Source organism: Schistocerca piceifrons, chromosome 3 (assembly GCF_021461385.2).
Source record: "Schistocerca piceifrons isolate TAMUIC-IGC-003096 chromosome 3, iqSchPice1.1, whole genome shotgun sequence".
Taxonomy (NCBI): Eukaryota; Metazoa; Arthropoda; class Insecta; order Orthoptera; family Acrididae; genus Schistocerca; species Schistocerca piceifrons.
Genome location: NC_060140.1, coordinates 522,372,224 through 522,394,392, shown reverse-complemented (window position 1 = coordinate 522,394,392; position 22,169 = coordinate 522,372,224). Strand labels below are relative to the sequence as shown.

At 44.1% G+C, this 22,169-nt stretch overlaps 1 protein-coding gene across 2 annotated transcripts in view; it reads right to left on the bottom strand.

Moving 5' to 3' along the window:
* LOC124788340 (ABC transporter G family member 23) overlaps positions 1 to 22,169 on the bottom strand; it is a 465,453-nt gene that overhangs the window by 126,809 nt on the left and 316,475 nt on the right. For both annotated transcript variants that reach the window (XM_047255600.1, XM_047255598.1), the window contains one exon: positions 5,054 to 5,134. In XM_047255600.1, coding sequence (XP_047111556.1) covers positions 5,054 to 5,134 — 81 coding nt within the window. The remainder of the gene's footprint in view (positions 1 to 5,053; positions 5,135 to 22,169) is intronic.

Below are 22,169 nucleotides of genomic sequence, written 5' to 3'. Positions count from 1 at the left end.
TACTGCATAGCATGAGAACTTCGCTTTGAGTATGTCCAACAAGTAAAGTCATTAGACATCTGCCGCGCGGGATTAGCCGAGCGGTCTTGGACGCTGCAGTCATGGACTGAGCGGCTGGTCCCGGCGGAGGTTCGAGTCCTCCCTCGGGCATGGGTGTGTGTGTTTGTCCTTAGGATAATTTAGGTTAAGTAGTGTGTAAGCTTAGGGACTGATGACCTTAGCAGTTAAGTCCCATAAGATTTCACACATTAGCCATCTATTGGCTGTGTCATGCATTGCAGTCTCAGGTACCCCTCAGATGAAAGTGATTACCGGTGTCTCAGTGTTCTCTTATGAGGTACACAGATGGTAGTTGTCATTTGTGGACGTTGTATTCAACCAAGCACATGCATTGCGACATCTTAATGCAGTGAAAGTTGCAATGGGAGTGTGTTTGATCCAAAAAGGATGGACTTGCTGTCGTGTTACTGCAGATCCCAATGGTTCTCCATCTGTCGTTGATAGGTTGTGGATACACTATAGGGAGACAGGTCAGTACTCAAGACGAGTTGGACAAGGTCGCCGACGCGTTACAGCCCCACATAAAGACCAATATCTGGCTATCTTTGCGTCACATGGATACACCAGGGCACTGCAGGAGATGCCAGAAGGGTCACTGGAGCCACTGTGACCGTCGGACTGCAATGAATAGGTTACGAGAGAGTACCGTACGACCCAGACGTCCTGTTCGAATACAGCGCGTAACGCGACAACATCTTGAAACTCGCCATCAGTTCTTCCGTTCCCATGTTAACTGGCAGCTTCGTCACTGGCGTAAAGCATTATTCACACACGAGTTCAGATACCCTTTGGCGCAAGGTGATGGCCGTGCTCTTGTGGGGAGACCCGTGGTGGAATGACCAGCGGTGAGTCCCGACCTAAAGCTCATCGTGCCTATGTGGGACAGGTTTGACAGATGCGTTCGTGGTCATTCTGTTCCACCACAGACTCTCCAAGAACTCTCACGGGCTCTCACTGAAGCATGGGAGCAAATACCTTCTTAGATTTATACGGAGCATGCCCATGAAGGTGTGAGGCAGCGATAAACGCTCACGGAGAGTGAAAAGCACCGAGGATGACGGGATGAACGATTGTTCCCAGTTTGTTTTCTACACCTGTCGGAAGTTACAGTTCTTGTAAACGATCGAGAATGTAGTGATGTTTTGTTGCGTGCTTAATTTGTGAAAGTTAAAGGCATAATTTGTTAACATAACCAGTCCTTAATTATTGCTCAATGGAGTGTGACAGATGTACAAAGGCACGTTCTCCTAATTTTTTTGAGCAGTGTATGTAAGTGATGTAGAGCATAACACAGAGAGGTGTGTGGGGTTGCTCGCAGAAGACTGTGTTGTCTATACGGAAGTTCAAATGGGTCAAACGGCTCTGAGCACTATAGGACTTAACATCTGAGGTCATCAGTCCCCTAGACTTAGAACTACTTAAACCTAACTAACCTAAGGACATCACACACATTCATGCCCGAGGCCGTATTCGAACCTGCGACCGTAGCAGCAGCGCGGTTCCGGACTGAAGCGCCTAGAACCGCTCGGTCACAGTGGCCAGCTCTATACAGAAGTAGGAATGCCAGAACACTGTGATGAAATGCAGGAAGACCTGCAGGAGATCCGTAATTCGTGGAAGGACTGGCAGTCGACATTGTACGTGGGTAAATGGAACTCATCACACATAAATAGAGGAAAATAGCCGTTGCTATTAGAATACGGTACTGGTTAAAAATCACGCTAAAATAGCCAGGAGTAATCCTCCAGACCGACCTAAAATGGAATTATCACATACATTGTAGGAAAAGCAGATTCCAAGCTGAGATTCATTGGAAGCGTCTCAAGGAAATGTAATTCACTATGAATGAAGTGGCATAGGGAACAAAATGTTCAAATGTGTGTGAACTAAGGGACCAAACTGTTGAGGTCATCGGTCCATAGACTTACACACTACTTAAACTAATGTATGCTAAGACCAAAACACACATCCATGCCCGAGGGAGGATTCGAACCTCCGGCGATAGGGGCCGCGCAAACCGTGACATGGCGCCTCAAACTGGGCGGCCACTCCCAGTGCCACATAGAGGACAGCTTATGTGACGAATTCTTCAATATTGGTCATCAGTCTCTGAGATGATCGAAGAACTAGAGAGGGAGACACTGAAAAAAAACTAGCGTGACCGTTTCAAAGCGCTTGCATAGTAATTAAAGTTGACTATTTCACCTTGAGGCAAGATTAAGAAATGCACATTTTCACTTAGGTAAAAAATGGGCCGCATCATTTTGAAACACTAAATGTAGCTATAAAGCTGCAAAGGCGGTCGAAACATACCGTACGGTGGGTCGTAGAGCACAGATATGATTGCAGAATCTATTGAGGACTGCCTGGAGAAATGTAAAATCCTTACTCCCCGTTGAGACACGTGTGTGAATGGAGGAGAGCGTGATGTCAGGGATAGAAAAACTAAATCTCTAGGAGTTGCCGGCCTTGTGACCGAACAGTATTGATCATTTTCATCGACCGGTGACAGTCGACGCACTTATCGGTGATAAACTCCAAGTCTCCGTCGACACTGCAACAATACTTTCAAGACGTCACGTCCCTTGTTATAACAGTGTCGCCAGCGATCAACCCCTACGAGATACGCACGTGATCTGTCACATCATTTATACGGATTGGCACATCTACTCTTTTCGATATATATGTATTCCATAGTTTATAGATGCACAGAAAAATCTGCACTAATCATTCACCAGCCAAGGTACTACGCCGAGATGAGTGGATTTGCGCGCCAGCAGACAACAGAAATCGTTAGGTGCACTGCTGAACAATAGCGATCCTACCACACTTCTTGTGATACATCGGGCGCTACTTTAACTTTTGTCGATGTTTCGTCATAGAAATGACATACCGTGTACTATACCTGTTGTTTAAGAACAAAACATGTTATTTTGAGTAATTCAGTCATTTATAGAGTTTGTGGAAGAGATGCTGGATTATCCAGCGGTACTATCAATACGTGGGAGCCTTGTCGATAACGTATAGGAGGCGTAACTTCTTGCAAACACAGAAGTCTATATAGAAGTTGATCCTAGTTTATTTCGTTACACTGTCAGTTCTCTAGATTACTGGTGTCATACAACGGTTTTAGTAGATATTTAAAATAATCTTTTGTGGGTTGTATGTAAGAACGGAACCATCGTCTTGAGGAATTACGAACTTCACGAAATATTTCAACGCTGACAGCTATTAGCAACAGTGTGCGGGTTAATATTGACGATTTGGTCCAGCAAAATAAATAACACTTCTCAGACGTCGGTAAGTTCTTCTAGAATTAGCCGGAATCTTTGTAATATTAAGCTACTTTTGCTGGAGCAATGTGTGCCAGCCTTGGACGTGAAGCAATGATTCTCTCCAAGAATACACCAGTGTGGTGAACGAGACTCCCACGCAACTGCCCAACTCGTAAACACTACCTCTACCCGACACCAGCCTGTTTGCGGCGGACAGCACGCACAACACGGGCGGCAAGCTTCCCACGCAGAGAAAATGCTTCTCAGCCCAAGGCCGCTTCCACCACGGAAAGAACGAGTGGTGTAACTTGTGTCTGCAGAGGCGCCCACACTCGGGAACACTCCGACGTGAACCGTTGCAGAACAAATCTGTGTGATTCTGCGCGGGAGCAGGACTCACAAGATGTCCGTATCCTAACCTTGGTAGCCGGCCGGTGTTGGCCGTGCGGTTCTAGGCACTTCAGTCTGGAACCGCGTGACCGCTGCGGTCGCAGGTTCGAATCCTGCCTCGCACACGGATGTGTGTGATGTCCTTAGGTTAGTTAGGTTTAAGTAGTTCTAAGTTCTAGGGGACTGATGACCACAGATGTTAAGTCCCATAGTGCTCAGAGCCATTTGAACCATTTGAACCTAACCTTGGTGGTGTATGAAATAAACATAAACAACAACCCCTCATAAACCAAGGACCCTGCCGAGGTGGGGTGACTTGCGTGCCTCAACGATACAAATAGCCGTACCGTAGGTGCAGCCACAACGGATGGATATATGTTGAGAAGCCAGTCAACCGTGTGATTCATGAAAAGGGGCAGCAAACCTTTCAGTAGTTGCAGTGGCAAAAGTCTGGATCCGGTCTTGTAACATCAACCAAAATGGTCCAGCATGGCTGAAAAAAAAAAAAAAACCTCGTCCATTTTATGCTCGCTCGGAGCGTAGCGTGACGACAATAATCACGTCCGTACTTGCTGGCGTACTGGGACAACAGATAGTAGTGACCGAAATCGCGCGACTGTGCCCCCGCTGACCCCTTGTCACACCCACGCCTCTACCGCGGCAGAGAATATAATTATATCTCTGACCACAGAGCACTGCGACCTCTTTACACATTGCACTTGATTTCTCGATCTTTATAGTATCAAACAGTAAGAAAATCAATACGTTGTCTTTGAAATCGCTGACATACTTTTATTATGGTTCCGGGGGTCGCCAGGATATTTTTACATGGAAAGGGGTCGCGTATTCAAAGAGGTTGAAACACACTGGTCTAGAGCACAGTTACGTACAGCGATGGAACGTGGATGATAAATAGTTGTAAGAAGAAAATAGAAGCTTTGGAAATGTCCTGATACAGAAGAATGCTAAAGATTAGAAGGGTAGATGAGACAACTTATGAAGGGGCTCTGAAGCTAGTCGCAGGAAAAAATAGATTTATAGCAATACTTGACTGAGGCATCAAGGAATCACCCACTTCTTAACGGGTGGAAGTAGTAGGAAGGGTAAAAACGCTAGTGGGACACCAAGGCTTGGCTCCAGTTGGTGGGTTCTGATAGCTGTAGGTTGCAGTAGTTATGTAGAGATGCACTGTTGGCACAGGATGGACTAGCGTGGATAGCTGCATTAAAGCAGTCTTCAGTCACAGCATACTACTTAAATCTCAGCCGAGCTGACTGCATTATTACTTAATTACTAGCATTTACGTCAGTTTCTACAACGGAACTGACCTGCAGCGCTACGGGGTTGTCCACGCCTGTCATTGGCTCCGCGGCGGGCCGCGCCGTAGTGTCTTCCGTGCTGCTCGACATCTGGAAAAGGACAAAACAAAACTCTCAGAGTCAGCGGCGACATCACTCACTGCCATTTCTCACCATTAGCGACTACCGTACGCCCCACTTCTACTCCCACTTCACTCGAAGTCCCTTCCGCAACAGTTGCAGATTACACCTGTTACTAAGCATTAACGGCAAGTGCAACTTGCCTAGCGTCACGATGGATTAGCGAAAATAAAACTACCGTTGGAACGGCTGCTGTGTATGAAGTCCGCATCCGTTATGAGGAGCCTTCTTTCTTTTCTAATTATTTCTACTTACCTAACGAAGCAAATTGGTAGCAGTTGAATCGCTCTGTACAGGTACAGGAACATTGAAAGGCGTGCCGTTCAGGCGACGTGTGACGTCAATGCGCCGCTAAGTAGATACCTCGGTATTGTTACATTCATTTCGCGGTGCATCTACTCACTCAATAAATTTGTGATTGAAAAAACGCATTTATTTAAAATGAATAACAGCATGCAGTCCTTCATTATGAGACAGAAGGACCATCTTTTCATTTTGCCCACACCCATAAGAATTATTCAAAAGTAACGTTCAACGTTCAGAAACATATATTTTCATTATGTTCTCATAGGAATTTAAAGTTGTTGTGAACCAACGGCATGTTTTAAAACCCGAGACGAATTGTTATTACCTTGGAAAACTACTCCTTCTGAACAGTTCATTTCTGCTGAGCTACACAGCCTCCAAAAATCTATCAGAAGGTAAAACCATTCCGTCTCCCATCAAGGCAGCTTTACAAGCACTAAACGGTTTTGCCTTTCGCAGTCTTATACGTACGCTTACTTGAGTTGTTTTTATTTTACTTGTTCATTTTCGCTACTGTGAAACACGTCTCTTCTACCGAGTAGGTCCTCATACCTTTTAAAGTATGGATTTTAGACTCCATATTTACCAAACATTTTTTCTTGTTTTCGTTCCTGCTGCCTACCCCCAAAATATGGAAAGCAAACAGCTAGCAGTAGAAGAGATTTGTTTCACAGTACCTAAGTTGAAGTGCTCATAGCTTTTAAGGCATCCATTTTAGAGCCCATTGGACGGGACTTGTTAACTTCGATTGATCATTCCTGTTGTGTTCCTATACGTGTGAATACTTCAGGACCTGCTAATATTTTCCTGCTAGCTCTGAAAGCGATCGTGTAACAGAACAATATTGTTCGTTTGAGAATAATTCAGGTCTAGTAGATTGTGTGTCCACTGAGTGAAACATTGAAAAAGTGAGAAAAACTGTTCGCATAAAGAGGATGCAAGTATTTTTTTACAAATCATCCTGGTTAGAATTTTCCGTGTGTTTTCCAAATCATTGCAAGAGAATGTAAGAATGGTTCTCACTTACAGGTCATGCTCGACAACTTTCTCATTCCTCACCCATTATTAAACATCGTAAATTCGGTGTTTTAAACGTCAACATTTTCGGATATCTGGCTTCTGACGACCCGCTTTATAATGACGTGTTCCACGATCATGTGTCAGACGACCCGCTTTATAATGACGTGTTCCACGATCATGTGTCAGGTATGATGAAAAAATAAATAAAAAATAAAACAAAACTTTCATATACGTCAAAAACTTGTCAGCAGACGATTAAATTGTGGATAGAAACACAAATGTAAACCATGATTTTTTTTTTGTAATGTAAGTATTAAGGCCTAATACTCATATAACAGAAATCAGCATTCCTGTGCTGTATGAACAAACATTCATGATTACGTGCTGGATTAAAAAGTGAGTGGTGTCAGCACCTCGAAGACGGAACAGTCTCAATAACACTACACCTCTATGCTGACAACGATGATGTACTTTTTGTCTTGTATACATGGCAACCGCCTTCGTAACCTAAGTCATTGGTATGCTCTACAATGGTAGCGTTCAACCTGTACCTGAACACAGTAACAATGCGTTCATATTAGTAAGCTGGTGTCGTCTCAGACACAATCTGTCCATCTACTGGTATTAACAGGAACAGTAAACAAACTTCCCCTGAATATTTGTTTCCCCTGAGACTAGCCTTGTCAGAGAAGAAAAGTAAACGTCTAGTACAAACCAGGAATCGATATGACAGCCTATGAATGAGAAGTATGACAGTGAATCAGCTAGCTGAATCAGTTACGCTGTTGAGCCAGACTCGTATATACGCGATTATGTAATCTACGACAATATTTGCAACAACTATTTTGTATAAGAAAGCCAAATACAGGTAATAAATATTTTTTCGTCCTGTAAAAAGCTGATAATTGACCGCGAAATCACACTGACTGCGCAACGCGGATGCGGTGGAAAGTTCAGGGACTCACAGAGCGTAACATGCTAATTCCTGGAGTGGACTACAGTTACGGCGATACAAGAAGCTACTGAGGGCGGCGTTCGACCTCTGACGCGGGAACAGATCGCGTTAGCTGTGGTCTCCTGGGATACACGGTGTAAAGCGACTCTGTAAGAGGAGAAAAATGTAAAGCAGTGCATAAACTTACGTAATTTTGTTGTAGTTCTCTTCCTCTGAGCTGTCGATGTAGCGTCCATTGTGTACCTGTGTCCATGGGCGCTTCTGACAAGTGCATACGTAATGTTATTCGCACCAACGAATTCTCCAATAAGGTTCATCTGATCAATAATGCCACTGGCATTCCAATTTATGATGGTAGAAGATATATTTTCCGTCGAGAAGGCTAACTGTAGCAGAAAATAAAATTCTATTTTTTTGAAAATGCGTCTGTTGCCTGTCTCATTTCAGTTGTAGCTTCTTTGATGGAGCGAATAATTTTTGCGAAATTGATCTGGTTAAGGAAATTAAATACTTCTTTGATGTCAGACCACAGACTTGAGGCAGCTGATAACGACGTGGGTGTATTGAGGTTTGCAAATTCTTGAAGTTCGTTAGTGGGTACTCCTTGTAAGGAGAGCAGAGAAATTTGTGAAATCAAGTGGAAGTGACTTCTGATTTCTCGTGTTCTCCAGCGGTTGTTGTGCAAGAGTTTTTGTGTTCTTTTTTCGCCATAGGTCATGGAGTTGCAGAGCTACGAGCACCAATCGACAAGTACCGCAGATTCCTCGATACCAAGATCTACCCACCCATTATCACTACTACCCAAAATGCCTCCCTCACATATTAGATGTATTCTTAGCCAAAAAACTGACTCGATAAATGTCAACCAAGGTGGTAATTAATGTTGACTGATCATAATTCGGTGTTTCTGGAAACTGATGGAGACTTGGCTCGCTTACAAGGTACATGGACAATAAGAGTGAAACACAGCAATGTGGATTCGATTTAACCATTTGGCTCAAATCAACACACCAGTTATACCGTCGCGTTGCTCAAAACGTGACATCAAGACCGCAACAGAATATTTTAGCAGTGTCATACGTGATTGCAGCAAGAAGCCCACAACTACGGTAAAACATATCATGCTAGGAAATCACTTTCCCATCATATACAGGAGCTGATAGCGGAACACAGCTTCTACAGACGAAGGTGGAAAAGCGACCTAGATCCCGCTGATATAGGATGACAGATTGGCCAGGCGAATCAGACGTGAATTCGAAACCTTTGGTTCAAAATGGTTCAAATGGTTCTGAGCACTATGGGACTTAACATCGGTGGTCATCAGTCCCCTAGAACTTAGAACTACTTAAACCTAACTAACCTCAGGACATCACACACATCAATGCCCGAGGCAGGATTCGAACCTGCGACCGTAGCGGTCACGCGGCTCCAGACTGAAGCGCCTAGAACCGCAGGGCCACACCGGCCGGCTCGAAACCTTTCGCAGCGCGCCTAGGGCATACACAGGCTCCACGAAGCATAGAAAAATCAGGAGAAATTTTGGAAAATCAACATACCCAGAAAAATGAACTACTCCTCAATTGAGCTTCTTCATATTGTGAATAGAATCGTGTTCGACCTCCAAGACAATTCAGGGCTCTCGAGTCTATTAATCCGAAAAGTGACGCTCACGAAGAACGACGAATCATCAGGAGAGTAGCTCGCGTTTTGCATACTCCGATCAGAATTTCTTTCAGTCATATAGCGGGGACTGCATGTCGGCATATCAGGAATTTCAACTCTAAAAAAACTCCAGTCCGTGACAATGTTCAGCCACCCCTACTGCCTAGAGCTATAATCTGTTAGACGTCAAACTATAATGCCACCTGAACCAGATCTACTTTCTAAGTGCTGGAAACAGACTCGGATAATACTTGCGCGTAAGCCAAATAAGGACCCTTTATTGCCGCCAAATTAACGCCCAGATTCCTTGTTAAAGATCGTGGGCAAGATACAGGAGCGGGTCTTATACGACGACGCGAGGAATTTTCTCAAAGACACCTGCATCATTATTCACGCACAAATATAAAAGGAAAGGAAGATTAGGATTTAACGTCCGGTCGACAACGAAGTTATTAGAGACGGAGCACACGCTCGGATTAGTGAGGGATGGGGAAGGAAGTCAGTCGTGCACTTTCTGGGAGCCATCCTGTCATTTGCCTTAAGCGATTTAGGGAAATCACGGAAACCTAAATCTGGATGGCCGGACGGGTATTTGAACCGTCGTCCTCCCGAATGCAAGTCCGGTGTGCTAGGCACTGCACCACATCGCCCGGTTTTCTCGAACAGTTTGGGCTACATCTACGTGATTACTCTGCTATTCACAATAAAGTGCCTGGCAGAAGGTTCAATGAACCACCTTCATACTATCTGTCTACCGTTCCAATCTCGAACGGCACGCGGGAAATACGAGCACTTAAATTTTTCTGCACGAGCCCTGATTTCTGTTATTTTATCGTGATGACCATTTCTCCCAATGGGTGCCAACAGAATGTTTTCTTAATCGGAGGAGAAAACTGGTGATTGAAATTTCATGAGAAGATCCCGTCGCAACGAAAATCGCCTTTGTTTTAATGATTGCCACTCCAATTCACGTATCATGGCTGTGACACTATCTCCCCTATTTCGCGATAATACAAAACGAGCTGCCCTTGTTTGTACTTTTTCGATGTCATCCGTCAGTCCCACCTCATGCGGACCCGCACCGCACAGCAATACTCCAGAATAGAGAAGAGAAGTTACTAGACTAACTGAACAAATATGTGCTGCTCGTAACATTCATTATACTACGGGAATGCTATTTGTAGATGTTGAAAAGGCCATTTACTGTGTGTAGCAGAAAGATCTTGTACACAAGCATCATGAATATGATTGCCCAGGTCACATTATAAGGTCAGTAGCGCCATTTCTCAAAAGCAGAGCTTTCTACGTCGATATATCAGGAACCGATAGCAATATAATATCCATCAAAGGTAGAGTCCAACAAGGCTCGGTTTTTGCCCCCATATTCTACTATATATTTACAAATGAGATTCCAAAATAGACGGCAGTTCTTCGTTATTTGCAGATGACACTGTGCTCTATAGAAGTAGCTCCAGTCTCCAGTTTCTAGTTAATAAGCTTGAGCAATACCTAGAACTTGTACATCTGTGGGCAAAGAACTGGAAGACTACATTTAATACTGACAAGATTCAAACAATATTACATACTTTTAAAAGGATCTCAGGGGATATGTATATCAGTTCTGTGTGGTGCCACTCCACAAAATGTTGCGCGGAGCTTGGGGTTTAATTCGGAATAATAGCGTACAGTCTGACAATCAGGAATTGTACGTTGCCATTTGTACATCTGTTTCTACCTTCTGGTTGAGAGCTAGCGTCCTAATGCATGACAGGAAGCGGGTGCTATATATGTAAGAATTACACTGAGGTGACAAAAGTCATGGGACAGCGATTTGCACATATACAGATGGCGGTAGTATCGCGTACACAAAGTAAAAAGGGCAATGCATTGGCGGAGCTGTCATTTGTACGCAGGTGATCCATGTGAAAAGCTTTCCGACGTGATTACTGCCTCACGACGTGAGTTAACAGACTTTGAACGCGGAATGGTAGTTGGGAGCTAGATGCATCGGACACCCTGTTTCGGAAATCATCAGGGAATTCAATATTCCGAAATCCACCGTGCCAAGGGTGTGCCGAGAATATCAGAATTCACGCAATATCTCTCACCACGGACAATGCAGTGGCCGATGATCTTCACTTAACGACCGAGGACAGCGGCGTTTTCGTAGAGTTGTCAGTGCTAACAGCTAAACAACACTGCATAAAATAACCGCAGAAATCTACATGCGGTGTACGATGAACGCATCCGTTAGGATAATGCGGCGAAATTTGGCGTTAATGAGCAACGGGAACAGACGACCGAAGGGAATGTCTTTGCTAACAGCACCACATCGCCTGCAGCGGCTCTCCTTGGCTCGTGACCACATCGGTCGGACCCTAGACGACTGAGAAATCGTGGCTTGCTCAGATGTTCCGATTTCAATTGATAAGAGTTGATGGTAGGGTTCGAATCTGGCGCAGACCCCATCAAGGCATGGACCCACGTTGTCAACAAGGCACTGTGCTAGCTGGTGGTGGCTCCATAATGGTGTGGCTTGTGTTTTCATGGAATGGATCAGTGACTGGAAATGGTTATGTTCGACTACATGGAGATCATCTTCAGCCATTCATGGACTTCTTGTTCCCAAACAACGATGGAATTTTTATGGATGACAATGCACCATGTCACCAGGCACAATTGTTCGCAATTGATTTGAAGAACATTCTGGACAGTTCGTGCGAATGATTTGACCATACAGATCGCCCGACATGAATCCCATCGAACATTCATAGGACATAATCGAGAGGACAATTAGTTTACAAAACCCTGCATGGGCAACACTTCCGCAGTTATGGACGGCTATAGGAGTAGTATAGCTCAATATTTCTGCAAGGAATTTCCAAAGACTAGTGGAGTCCATGCCGCGCCAAGATGCTGCACTACGCCGAGGGGGAGGGAGTATCCCGCGACTGTTTTCACGTCAATGTAGTTACTAGGAGAAAAAAATCAGGATTATTCTCGTTGAGAGCGTCCAGTCTTTAAGGATCTCGATTTAGTATCTCCTCTGTACGTTTCGCTAAGGTTTCATAATTATAGGTGTCTTCGGATATCTACGAGGGGCATTTGAAAAGTCCGTGAAAAGTTCGAGAGATGTTACCACCGGTGCGTATCGAGGTCATGTTTAGTTAGTAGCATCTTTGGAAAGAACGCACACCAAGTTTCAGCCATATTGGTCTATTTCTTGGTGTTTGGCATTCGATTGATTGTCAAAAAATGGACAAAAAATAATTTCGTTTGGTGATTAAACATTATTTTATGAAAGGCAAAACGCCTCAGGAGACTAAAGAGAAGCTTGATAAACAATACGGTGACTCTGCACCTTTGATTAGAACAGTTTATTAGTGGTTTCAAAATTTTTCGGAGTGGCCATATGGGCACAAGTGATTCTGAACGTTCTGGACGCCCTGTGGAGGTTACGACTCCAGAAATCATTGATAAAATCCATGATATGGTGATGGATGACAGAAGAGTTGAGGTGTGTGAATTGCTAGTGCTGTGGGCATCTCGAATGAACGGGTGCATAATATTTTGCATAAACATTTGGACATGAGAAAGCTATCTGCAGGATGGGTTCCGCGATTGCTCATGCTTTGACCAAAAACGGAACCGTGCGAAGTGTTGCAAGCGTGGTTTGCAGCTGTTCAGGAAGAATCCGCAGGACTTTAAGCGTCGTTTCGTCACTGTGGATGAGACAAGGAAACATTACTAAACTCCAGAGAACAAACAACAATCTAAACAGTGGGTTAGCAAGGGAGAATCTATACCAAAAAAGCGAAGACCATTCCTTCGGGCGGAAACTTAGAACTACTTAAACCTAACTAACCTAGGGACACCACACTCATCCATGCCCGAGGCAGGATTCGAACCTGCGACAATAACGGTCGCGCGGTTCCGGACTGAAGCGCCTAGAACCGCTCGGCCACTCCGGCCGTCGCAAAATTAATGGAAATAGGATTCCAACTCGTTTCAAATCCCCCCCTATTCTCCAGACCCGGCTCCTTCGGACCCCCATTTGAAGAAATGGCTGGCAGAACAAAGATTTTATTCAAACGAGGAAGTGATTGCAGCAACCGATAGCTATTTTGCAGACTTGGACAACACCTATTATTCGGAAGGGATCAACAAATTAGAACAGCGTTGGACGAAGTGTATAAGTCTAAAAGGAGACTATGTCGTAAAATAAAATATGGTTTACCCCAAACACGTAAGTAATTTTTATTTTTGCACAGACTTTTCAAATGCCCCTCGTATTATCGCCCATTATTTGAATATGCTTTATCCATTTAAACTGGTATGCCTCATTTGTGTCTCATATCTTTATTTAGGATGAAGTGAGCTGTAATGTAGCCTAGAGCAGTATCTAAAGACCTCATCATCTCTGATGTCCCACGAAATTGACCTACTGCTGTTACTCTCGACGATGTCATTGTGCAAACGGAGATCTTCCAGATCTAATTCGTGAAAAAAATTGTATTCCACAATGTGCGGGGGCGCTTTCGGTTGCATGTGACTGCTAACTGTCGTAACAACACATGTCATAAGTTCTGCAGTATCCTCGATTTAGTTATATCACAGAAACGGAAGAGCTCGCAGTAGAGTGGCGTGATTTGACAGCGAAAATCGTCCTAAATGCACTGCAGTCAGATGCACATGACTACGTTTAGGATGCTCGCCTGTTTTGCGTGCCAGTTTCAACGAGAGGACGAAGTTAAATATTCAGGTTGCATCCGCCCGCAACATTCGTTAAACTGTGTCCAGCGTTCGAGGACACCGTTCGTCTTGTTACTTCATGAGGAGCATCGGGCGTCTCCTTGTAAACAGTTACAGTTACATTCTTCGCCAAGAGTAGCAGTGGACAAGCAAACACACAGCTGCGTGTTAAACATAAAGCTTGTCAAATGCATTCAATTTGCAGTTGTATAGTGTTGCAACTGCCCCGCACTCGTTCATCGACTGACATAAAAACATGTTTGATGTACAAACGCTATACTGAAACGAGAATGTACAGTGTATAGCAAAATCATGATGTAAGAAAAGAAAGCACCAAAGTTATCAGTTCAAATGTGTGTGAAATCTTAAGGGACTTAACTACTGAGATCATCAGTCCCTAAGCTTACACACTACTTAACCTAAATTATCCTAAGGACAAAGACACATACGCGTGCCTGAGGGAGACTCGAACCTCCGTCGGGACCAGCCGCACAGTCCATGACTGCAGCGCCCCAGACCGCTCGGCTAATCCCGCGCGGCAGTTATCAGTTACCAGTAGTATCTACCGAGGAGAGCATTATGAGTGAAGTAATCTTAATCGTAGTTTCTCAAGTTGATTTTGGGATACGATGATTTCTAAAATATTTTTGTTGTGTTTATTTCCTCCGTTAGGGCGTCTCAGAAAGCATTATAAATTTCATTATCTTAATATTTATTTTTTACTCATTCTTCTTTTTCTTTTTTTACTTTTGGGCCACTATGGACTATGTTTATTTCAACTGTGTCTCCTTTCCTTTCTTCCACATTTCTCTCATCATTTATCGAGATTTCTCTGTCATTTCTTCTGTTCAAGTAGCTGTAGTCTTCTTCTTCAGTTTTTCTTGGAAACCTATGGAATCTCGCAATTTCTTTCTGAGTGGCAATCGTTCTTCAACATCTTGTGGGCTAATTTGCAGTCCTTCTATGTCCCTTCCAATTTCTTTGCATCATATGTTATGCATTTTTAATTTACCGATATAAGTGAACAGTCTTTTTGTTAGTCTGTTGGTATTCAGTCTTGGGAAGTGGTCATAGAAAGCTGTTCTTCTTTTTCTTATTATCTCTGTAATTTTTTTCTATGTGTGTACAAAACACACTATTACAACGTCTTCTCTATTGCTTCTAGCGTTTAAGTTGTCTCAAAATTTTCCTTGGTATTTTTCTTTCTGTGGTTTCCAGTGCTTCCATCATCGGATTTTTGGGTGGAGTAAAAGTTTCTGCCGCATAAAGTGCTTCTGGGCGAATTACTGTAGAGTAGTGTCTAAGTTTAGCATTGAGTGATATTGATTTCTTCCTATATATTATTACATCCTTAGTGAAGTAGTAGGCCTACGCTGTTTTCATCTTATTAACTCTTGCTTTAATGGCTTCTTTTCCCGAAATACCTTAATATTTGTCATAAATTTGGGCTTCAGCTTGTTTTTTTCAGTAATTCTATCTGTATAGCGGCTGTTTCCAGTGGACCTGAAGAAATAGCTAGGGTATCTGCGAAAGCAAGATTATCTTATAACATAATTTAATTCCCTTATTGATTTGGCTTTCCATGATATTCTATTACTTTTTCATCATTTAGCTTCTTCCTCTTTCTTCTAGCTGTTTTAAACCTTGTTTCTTGTCGCTTCTATTCTAGTAACCTATTTCATCATTGTCGAGCAGTGGAAGCTGCAGCTGGTATTCAACAACATTGTAAAACTTTGAAGGTCGGTTTCTCGGAAACCCTTGAAAGTACATCGTACTAGAACAGTATTTATGTACTGCAGTTGTCTGGGAGATGCGCATAATCGGAGACCCCCTGAGTGTATTCTTCTTTTGTCAGCAAGTACACAGCGTCTTCATGGATACATGAATTAGTGACCGTAGGCTCACGGAATACCGTAACATCTAAAGCTACTAGAAATAAACGCAAATTAGAACTATTTAAAACACCAGATATATATTTGATTGATGCTTTCTTAAGAGAGAGTCTCTATTCTGTTCAAACCACCTATGTAATCGTTGACCAGGTGGGGCTTAAATTCACTTTGCAGAATACAGTAAGTATGTGATTAGGGGCACACTGAATGGCTGGGATGGTGGAACTTCAATTGGAGACAGATAAATCAACACGCTACGCTTTGCGGATGGTACTACCCTCATGGCACGAAGGGAAGAGGAACTTATGGATCTGGTCTTCAGGGTGAAAACCATTAATTTAAGTTTCGGTCTAGAGCTAAACATGAAAAAAGCCATCCAATGGTTATTAATCGGCAATGTTTAGATGAGATTCACCTTACAGGATGCTTAAATGATCTGGAGGTAGTGAATGATGATCTAGCATCCATGATCAATGGCATAGGAAAGTGTGAAGAGGAAATGATTAAACTCACTAAGATCTGGCAGAGCCGGGCAATATACAAAGCAGCGAAGATGCGCCTGATGGAATCTTTCGTGTTCTCTGTCTGTTGTACGGCTGCGAGACCTGTACTGTGAAAGCTAGTGACAAGAGACGAACTGACGTGGCATTAGAGGAAAACGTTACATGTACCGTGGACAGAAAGAAGAACCAATGCTTCCATTACAGAAGAAATTAGCATTACAAGAAATTTTTCTTCCCGAAAAAATGGTTCAAATGGCTCTGAGCACTATAGGACTAAACATCTGAGGTCATAAATCTCCTAGAACTTAGAACTAATTAAACCTAACTAACCTAAGAACATCACACACATCCATGTCCGAGGCAAGATTCGAACCTGCAACCGTAACGGTCGCGCGTTTCCAGACTGAAGCGCCTAGAACCGCTCGGCCACCCCGGCCGGCCTTTTCTTCCCTTGTCAGCCAAAGATACTTCCAGTTCAATGGGCAATTTTGGGCAGAGAAGAGGATGATTTAGAAAAAAAAAAATCTTGCAAGTCAAAATCGAAGCAGAACACCAAGAGGGAGAGTAGCAAGCAGATGGCTGGATCAGGCGAAGAAGATTACTAGCCTACCTCTTTACGTTATATTAAGAGGAGCTGAAGATTGCTGTATATCGATTTAATTAGTTAAGAAAGTAACGAAGAAATGAGGTCACGACACACAACAGTGAGTTAACCGACTGGGTTACCTGTAGCTTTCAGCTCCGACAGTTACACTGTGAGCTGCTTTCTAGGCCTCTCCAAATTCAAATGGCTCTAAGCGCTATGGGACGTAACACCTGAGGTCATCAGTCCCCTAGAACATAGAACTACTTAAACCTAACTAACCTAAGGACATCACACACATCCATGCCCGAGGCAAGATTCGAACCTGCGGCCGTAGCAGCAGCGCGGTTCCGGACTGAAGCGCCTAGAACCGCTCGGCCACAGCGGCCTCCTAGGCCTCTTCACTTAACGATTTGGTTGGTTGGTTGTTTTGGGGAAGGAGACCAGACAGCGAGGTCATCGGTCTCATCGGATTAGGGAAGGACGGGGAAGGAAGTCGGCCATGCCCTTTGAAAGGAACCATCCCGGCATTTGCCTGGAGCGATTTAGGGAAATCACGGAAAACCTAAATCAGGATGGCCGGACGCGGGATTGAACCGTCGTCCTCCCGAATGCGAGTCCAGTGTCTAACCACTGCGCCACCTCGCTCGGTTAACGATTTACTACATGACGTATTCAAGTAAGTTAAGTTGGGTGTAGATCTGATCTGCAATTTACTTTCCTAGAAATTCATCATTTGGATTTGTATAACTGGCGGATCTTACATCCAACAATTACTTTCCTAGTATTTTACCATCCCCCTTTTTTCTTCTTATTTCGGCATATCGTCTGATGATGATTTGGTAATAAGTCGAAACCGGTAACGATACAATTTATGTGACTTGAAGCTGACATATACATTTCAAAATACGTTTTCGTACGTCTGTGTGAAGAGACGGTGTGGTTCGCGCTCTCGAGCTTGCCCGTCTCCCTCGTGTCGGCGCACGTGCTGACCGGTCTTTGCCGTCACGTGCGGCCAGTTGTGTTGTGTTGCAGTGTGTCGCGTTACTCAACGGCCGGTGGCCGAGTTTCGCCGGAATGCATTACTCATTACCGCAGCTGCTGAGGAGGCGCTGAGTCAGGTGATTACGAGGCGGAGAGCCGCCCGCAGCACGGGAGCTTTCCGTTTTCCTGAGCAGGCAATTCCCGCGTCACGCGGCGTACCCGCCGGCCTCCTCGACGCGGCGCCAGCACTCGCTCATCTGTTTTGCATAACTCCGGCCGCCCGAGTTCGGAGCGAAGAGGTCGAGACTCTTCACCGCATATTTCGAATTTGCTTCCTTGGTGACTTGTCGGTTCTGAGAGATAGGTCGTGCCACTTTGACGTATCATTTGTCCTGATATTCCGTGTACATCCGCCAGACGCTACGGAAACGGGTCAGTTCTTCTTCACCTTCTTCGCGTTAATATCGTCTAGTACGGAGCCCAGAGTACTTAAGATTGGCAGATTTATATTATTTAACTTCGCGGCTGGATTCCCTTCCTGTTGCCGCACACGTCACTTACCTAACGGAGGCGAATTCATGTGTGCGTCCTGTCTGTGAATCGTGTGAACTTTTGTTCTGTGTGTGATGGTAATTGAACTGTTTGTGTATTAGAATGGAGGCTTTCTCGACCGGATGAAATAGCTGCTGGTAAACCTTTCGAGATGTGAGGTGGTGGTCCAAAAAACTCTTGTTCCCGACCGTTTCGTCCAGCGCAGCCCTGGATGAAACCTCAGGAACAGAAGAGTTTCTTGGACGACGACTTCACATCCCGAAAGGTTTACCAGCAGCTATTTTTGTGTATTGCATCCTCTGAGGCGGAAATTGGGGGCCAGCCCAGTATTTGCCCAAATGAGCTTGGGAAACCGCTTAGAATCACTCTCAGGCTAGCTCGTTCACCAGTCCTGGGTCGTTATTCCGCCATGTGGGTTCGATCCTGGTCGGTCTCACACTGTCGCGTGAGCTACAGCTCTGCGGATCACGCTACACGAGCAGGTTTTTCTCCACCGTTAATAATGAACACATTCCTTCATTCTTATTACTACGGCCAAATTTCTTTGACAAAGATCTTTTCACGTGGCGCAGAAAGGGGTATTACACTAGCATCAAATATATCCTCATAGTTCCTTCAGAATGACCGACGAAAACATGTTACTATGCTGAGCTGCAGTTAAAAAATACTCCCCACAGGCTTCGGAAAGTCAACTGTACCGAGCGACCGCCGCGTTATCCTCGGAGGCGTCACTGGATGCGAATATGGAGGGGCATGTGGTCAGTATACCGACCTACCGCTCGTTGTCAGTTTCCGAGACCGAAGCCGCTACTTCTCAAACAAGTAGCTCCTCAGTTTGCTTCACAAGGGCTGAGTGCACCGCGTTTGCCAACAGCGCTCGGCAGCCCTGACGGTTACCCAACAAGTGCTAGCCAAGCTCGACAGCGCTTAACTTCGGTGATCTGACGGGAACCTGCGTTACCACTGTGGCAAGGCCGTTGGCTGTACTACAGCTGCATTGTGTTTATATGTGGGAGAGGAGCGAAGATAAAAGAAACGTACTAGGCTGAAGGTGTGGATTTCATGGCGAGATAATAAAAGCATTCAACAAAAATTTTTATTGGAGCTGCAAGTCACGACCTAAACTAATATGAAAATTACTTACGAATGAACGAGAGTACATTTCAATATTCCTCACGAAAGGGACGCTCACGTTGTAAAGCAGGACACTCACATCAAATACGCTACATCCATGTTATTAAACAGTACATTAAACGAAGGAGGCCAGATTTCTCCTTGCAGTAAACGGAAGGCGATCGCTTTTTGTGATCAAAGGTAAGACAAGATTCGATCAAATAAATCTGACAAAAAACAACATTTGACAAAAGTACCCTACTGCACTATGTTCAATATAATTGACAAACCAACTACGTCAAAGAAAGTTAATAGTGTAGTACCGGTGTAGGACTTCTACACGAAGTAACTCTACGCCTATTTACTTTTAAGTTTTAGCACCATACCCGCCTGTATGGGCGAGACCACTTACGCAAGTCTAAGCGGTGGTCCTCGATTTACGCTCCATCGCGCTGCTCTTATCTTTCTTTTTTAATCCTGGTGATGGAAGAAATCTTCACCGCCAGTATTTGATCGGCTACTGGAAGAGACATGATCGCTAAAACGTCCTGATAAACCAGTGCGCCAATGGACTGGAATAAGTTTCAAACCTCTCCGCAGTGTCGTTCGAACCGAGGACTTGTGACATTGTTGGTGGTGAACCGCAGGTCGGATGGGAAAGTTATGCACGGCGATGCCCTTTGTAAGAATTTATGTTTTCAGTTGGAGATAAATGGACAAGAAATTTATGCTAGACAGCCACGAGGAAAGTCCAAATATTCGCGAGTACTGACGTACGGCAAACACGTATAGTTTAGCTTTTTCGAAGGCGTTGGGGACAGTTATCGCGATTAGTGCGTATTCGATCCAGATAATAATTTTGCATGAGATAACTGCAGTTCAACGATAGTTCTAGATAGCGAGACAAGCACAAGCATCGGACGGATGTTTTGGCAGTTATCTCGTACAGCATGTGGGTTGAGATACACAATTTGACAGCAGCTTTGAATGGATGGGGTAGATTTTCTCCAGAACCGAGCATAGCGTGTCACAGGGAAAAGCTTACTATGCACTGTGAATACGTTGCTAGACTCTAAAGTTGTCCAAGAGACGGAATTCTAGACTGATACAGCCAATAAATAAAAATTGTGTTAGCATTAATTGATACTAACACTTCATACTTAAAGTTGATGAGGTCACGGTTGCTCTCTGCCAACAACATAGAAACGTGAATATTGCTACAGCTTCAGGGATAGTCCTTTACGGGACCAGTATTCATTAATGTTGCGGTGAGATGACGAAAATTTTCTGGTCTTTGCTGAAAAATTTAGATTATCAGAACTCAATCAGAGGGTAGCACTAACTAGAAATTTATTACTAGCTGCAGCGGGACTGAAGTAATGGGACTGTCCATCACCGAGGAATATTCCTTCTGCGCCGGCCGTTGTAGCCGAGCGGTTCTAGGCGCGTGAGTCCGGAACCGAGCAACCGCTACGGTCGCAGGTTCGAATCCTGCCTCGGGCATGGATGTGTGTGCTGTCCTTAGGTTAGTTAGATTTCAGTAGATTTAAGTCTAGGGGACTGATGACCAGAGATGTTAAGTCCCATACTGCTTCGAGCCATTTGAACCATTTTTATTCCTTTTGCAGCTCCTATGCTGGTTGGCTTAGAGGCCTCATTCAGTAGATGTCAAGGGGTGCTACGAACTCGTAAATTCAGGGAGACGGTTGTGGGTCGTAGTATGAAGAGAGGGCCGGTGCGATAAGGACGCGAAGTGTTAATGGTAGTTCCAGATTCTATAGTCGAGCGTCGTCTGTATAGAGAAGGTGCGCGTGACTTTACAGCAGCATGTCGTGTCTAACGATAGTTGATAGACACATACAGGATTACGGTAATGTAATTTGAGCGTCTGTTATTATACATACGGCGGCATCCTTTTCCTAGGTCAGGGAGCTAATAGTTTGCGATCGATGTTCTGGTAGAAGAAACCAACATGGCGAGTTTTTTTTTTTTTTTTTTTTTTTTTTTTTTTTTTTTTTTTTTTTTTTTTTGCTAAAGTGAGAATGAATAGTATTGTTTGCATGGAAACTAGTGTTGGTTTTTGATGCGACTTTCTTTCATTTTTCTTTATATCCCTGAACCGTCCCTCGATACTTATTATTCGCTAAAATTGGCGAGGACGTCGTAAGGAGGCAGTGTAGTGTGAAATCAAGGATATGCGTTTCTAGTACAGTAATCCGATCTTGGAATTACTCTGTTACGAGACAGTCATCAGTTATATAACCCAGCGGGATAAGGTGGGAGTGGTGACGATTTCAGTAATATTGCAGCATTAAGAGTTGATACGGACCAATCAGTACGTTACGCATCAAGAATTATTTATGTGGATGGCCGTAGGGAGACTGAAACAGCGCTCTTCCACAATTCAAATCCAGTCTTGACTGATGCGCCGGCTCGTACAATTCTTCTAGAGGAACGGAGCGGCTGCAGCAACAGTCGAAAGCACGAAGATTATATGCTAGCATTTAATCATTTGAACAGAGCGTATTTTGTTTTCGTGTCACAGAAGTAGAGCCTACCATTGCTGTACTCGACAAACATCTGGCTTACCTTGTTGCAATTAGAAAGTTTCTTTGTGAAACTTTGAAAGATACTGTACACAGTATGTCTTGTTTCTGCACTACACTAAATGTCTTGAAGTGTC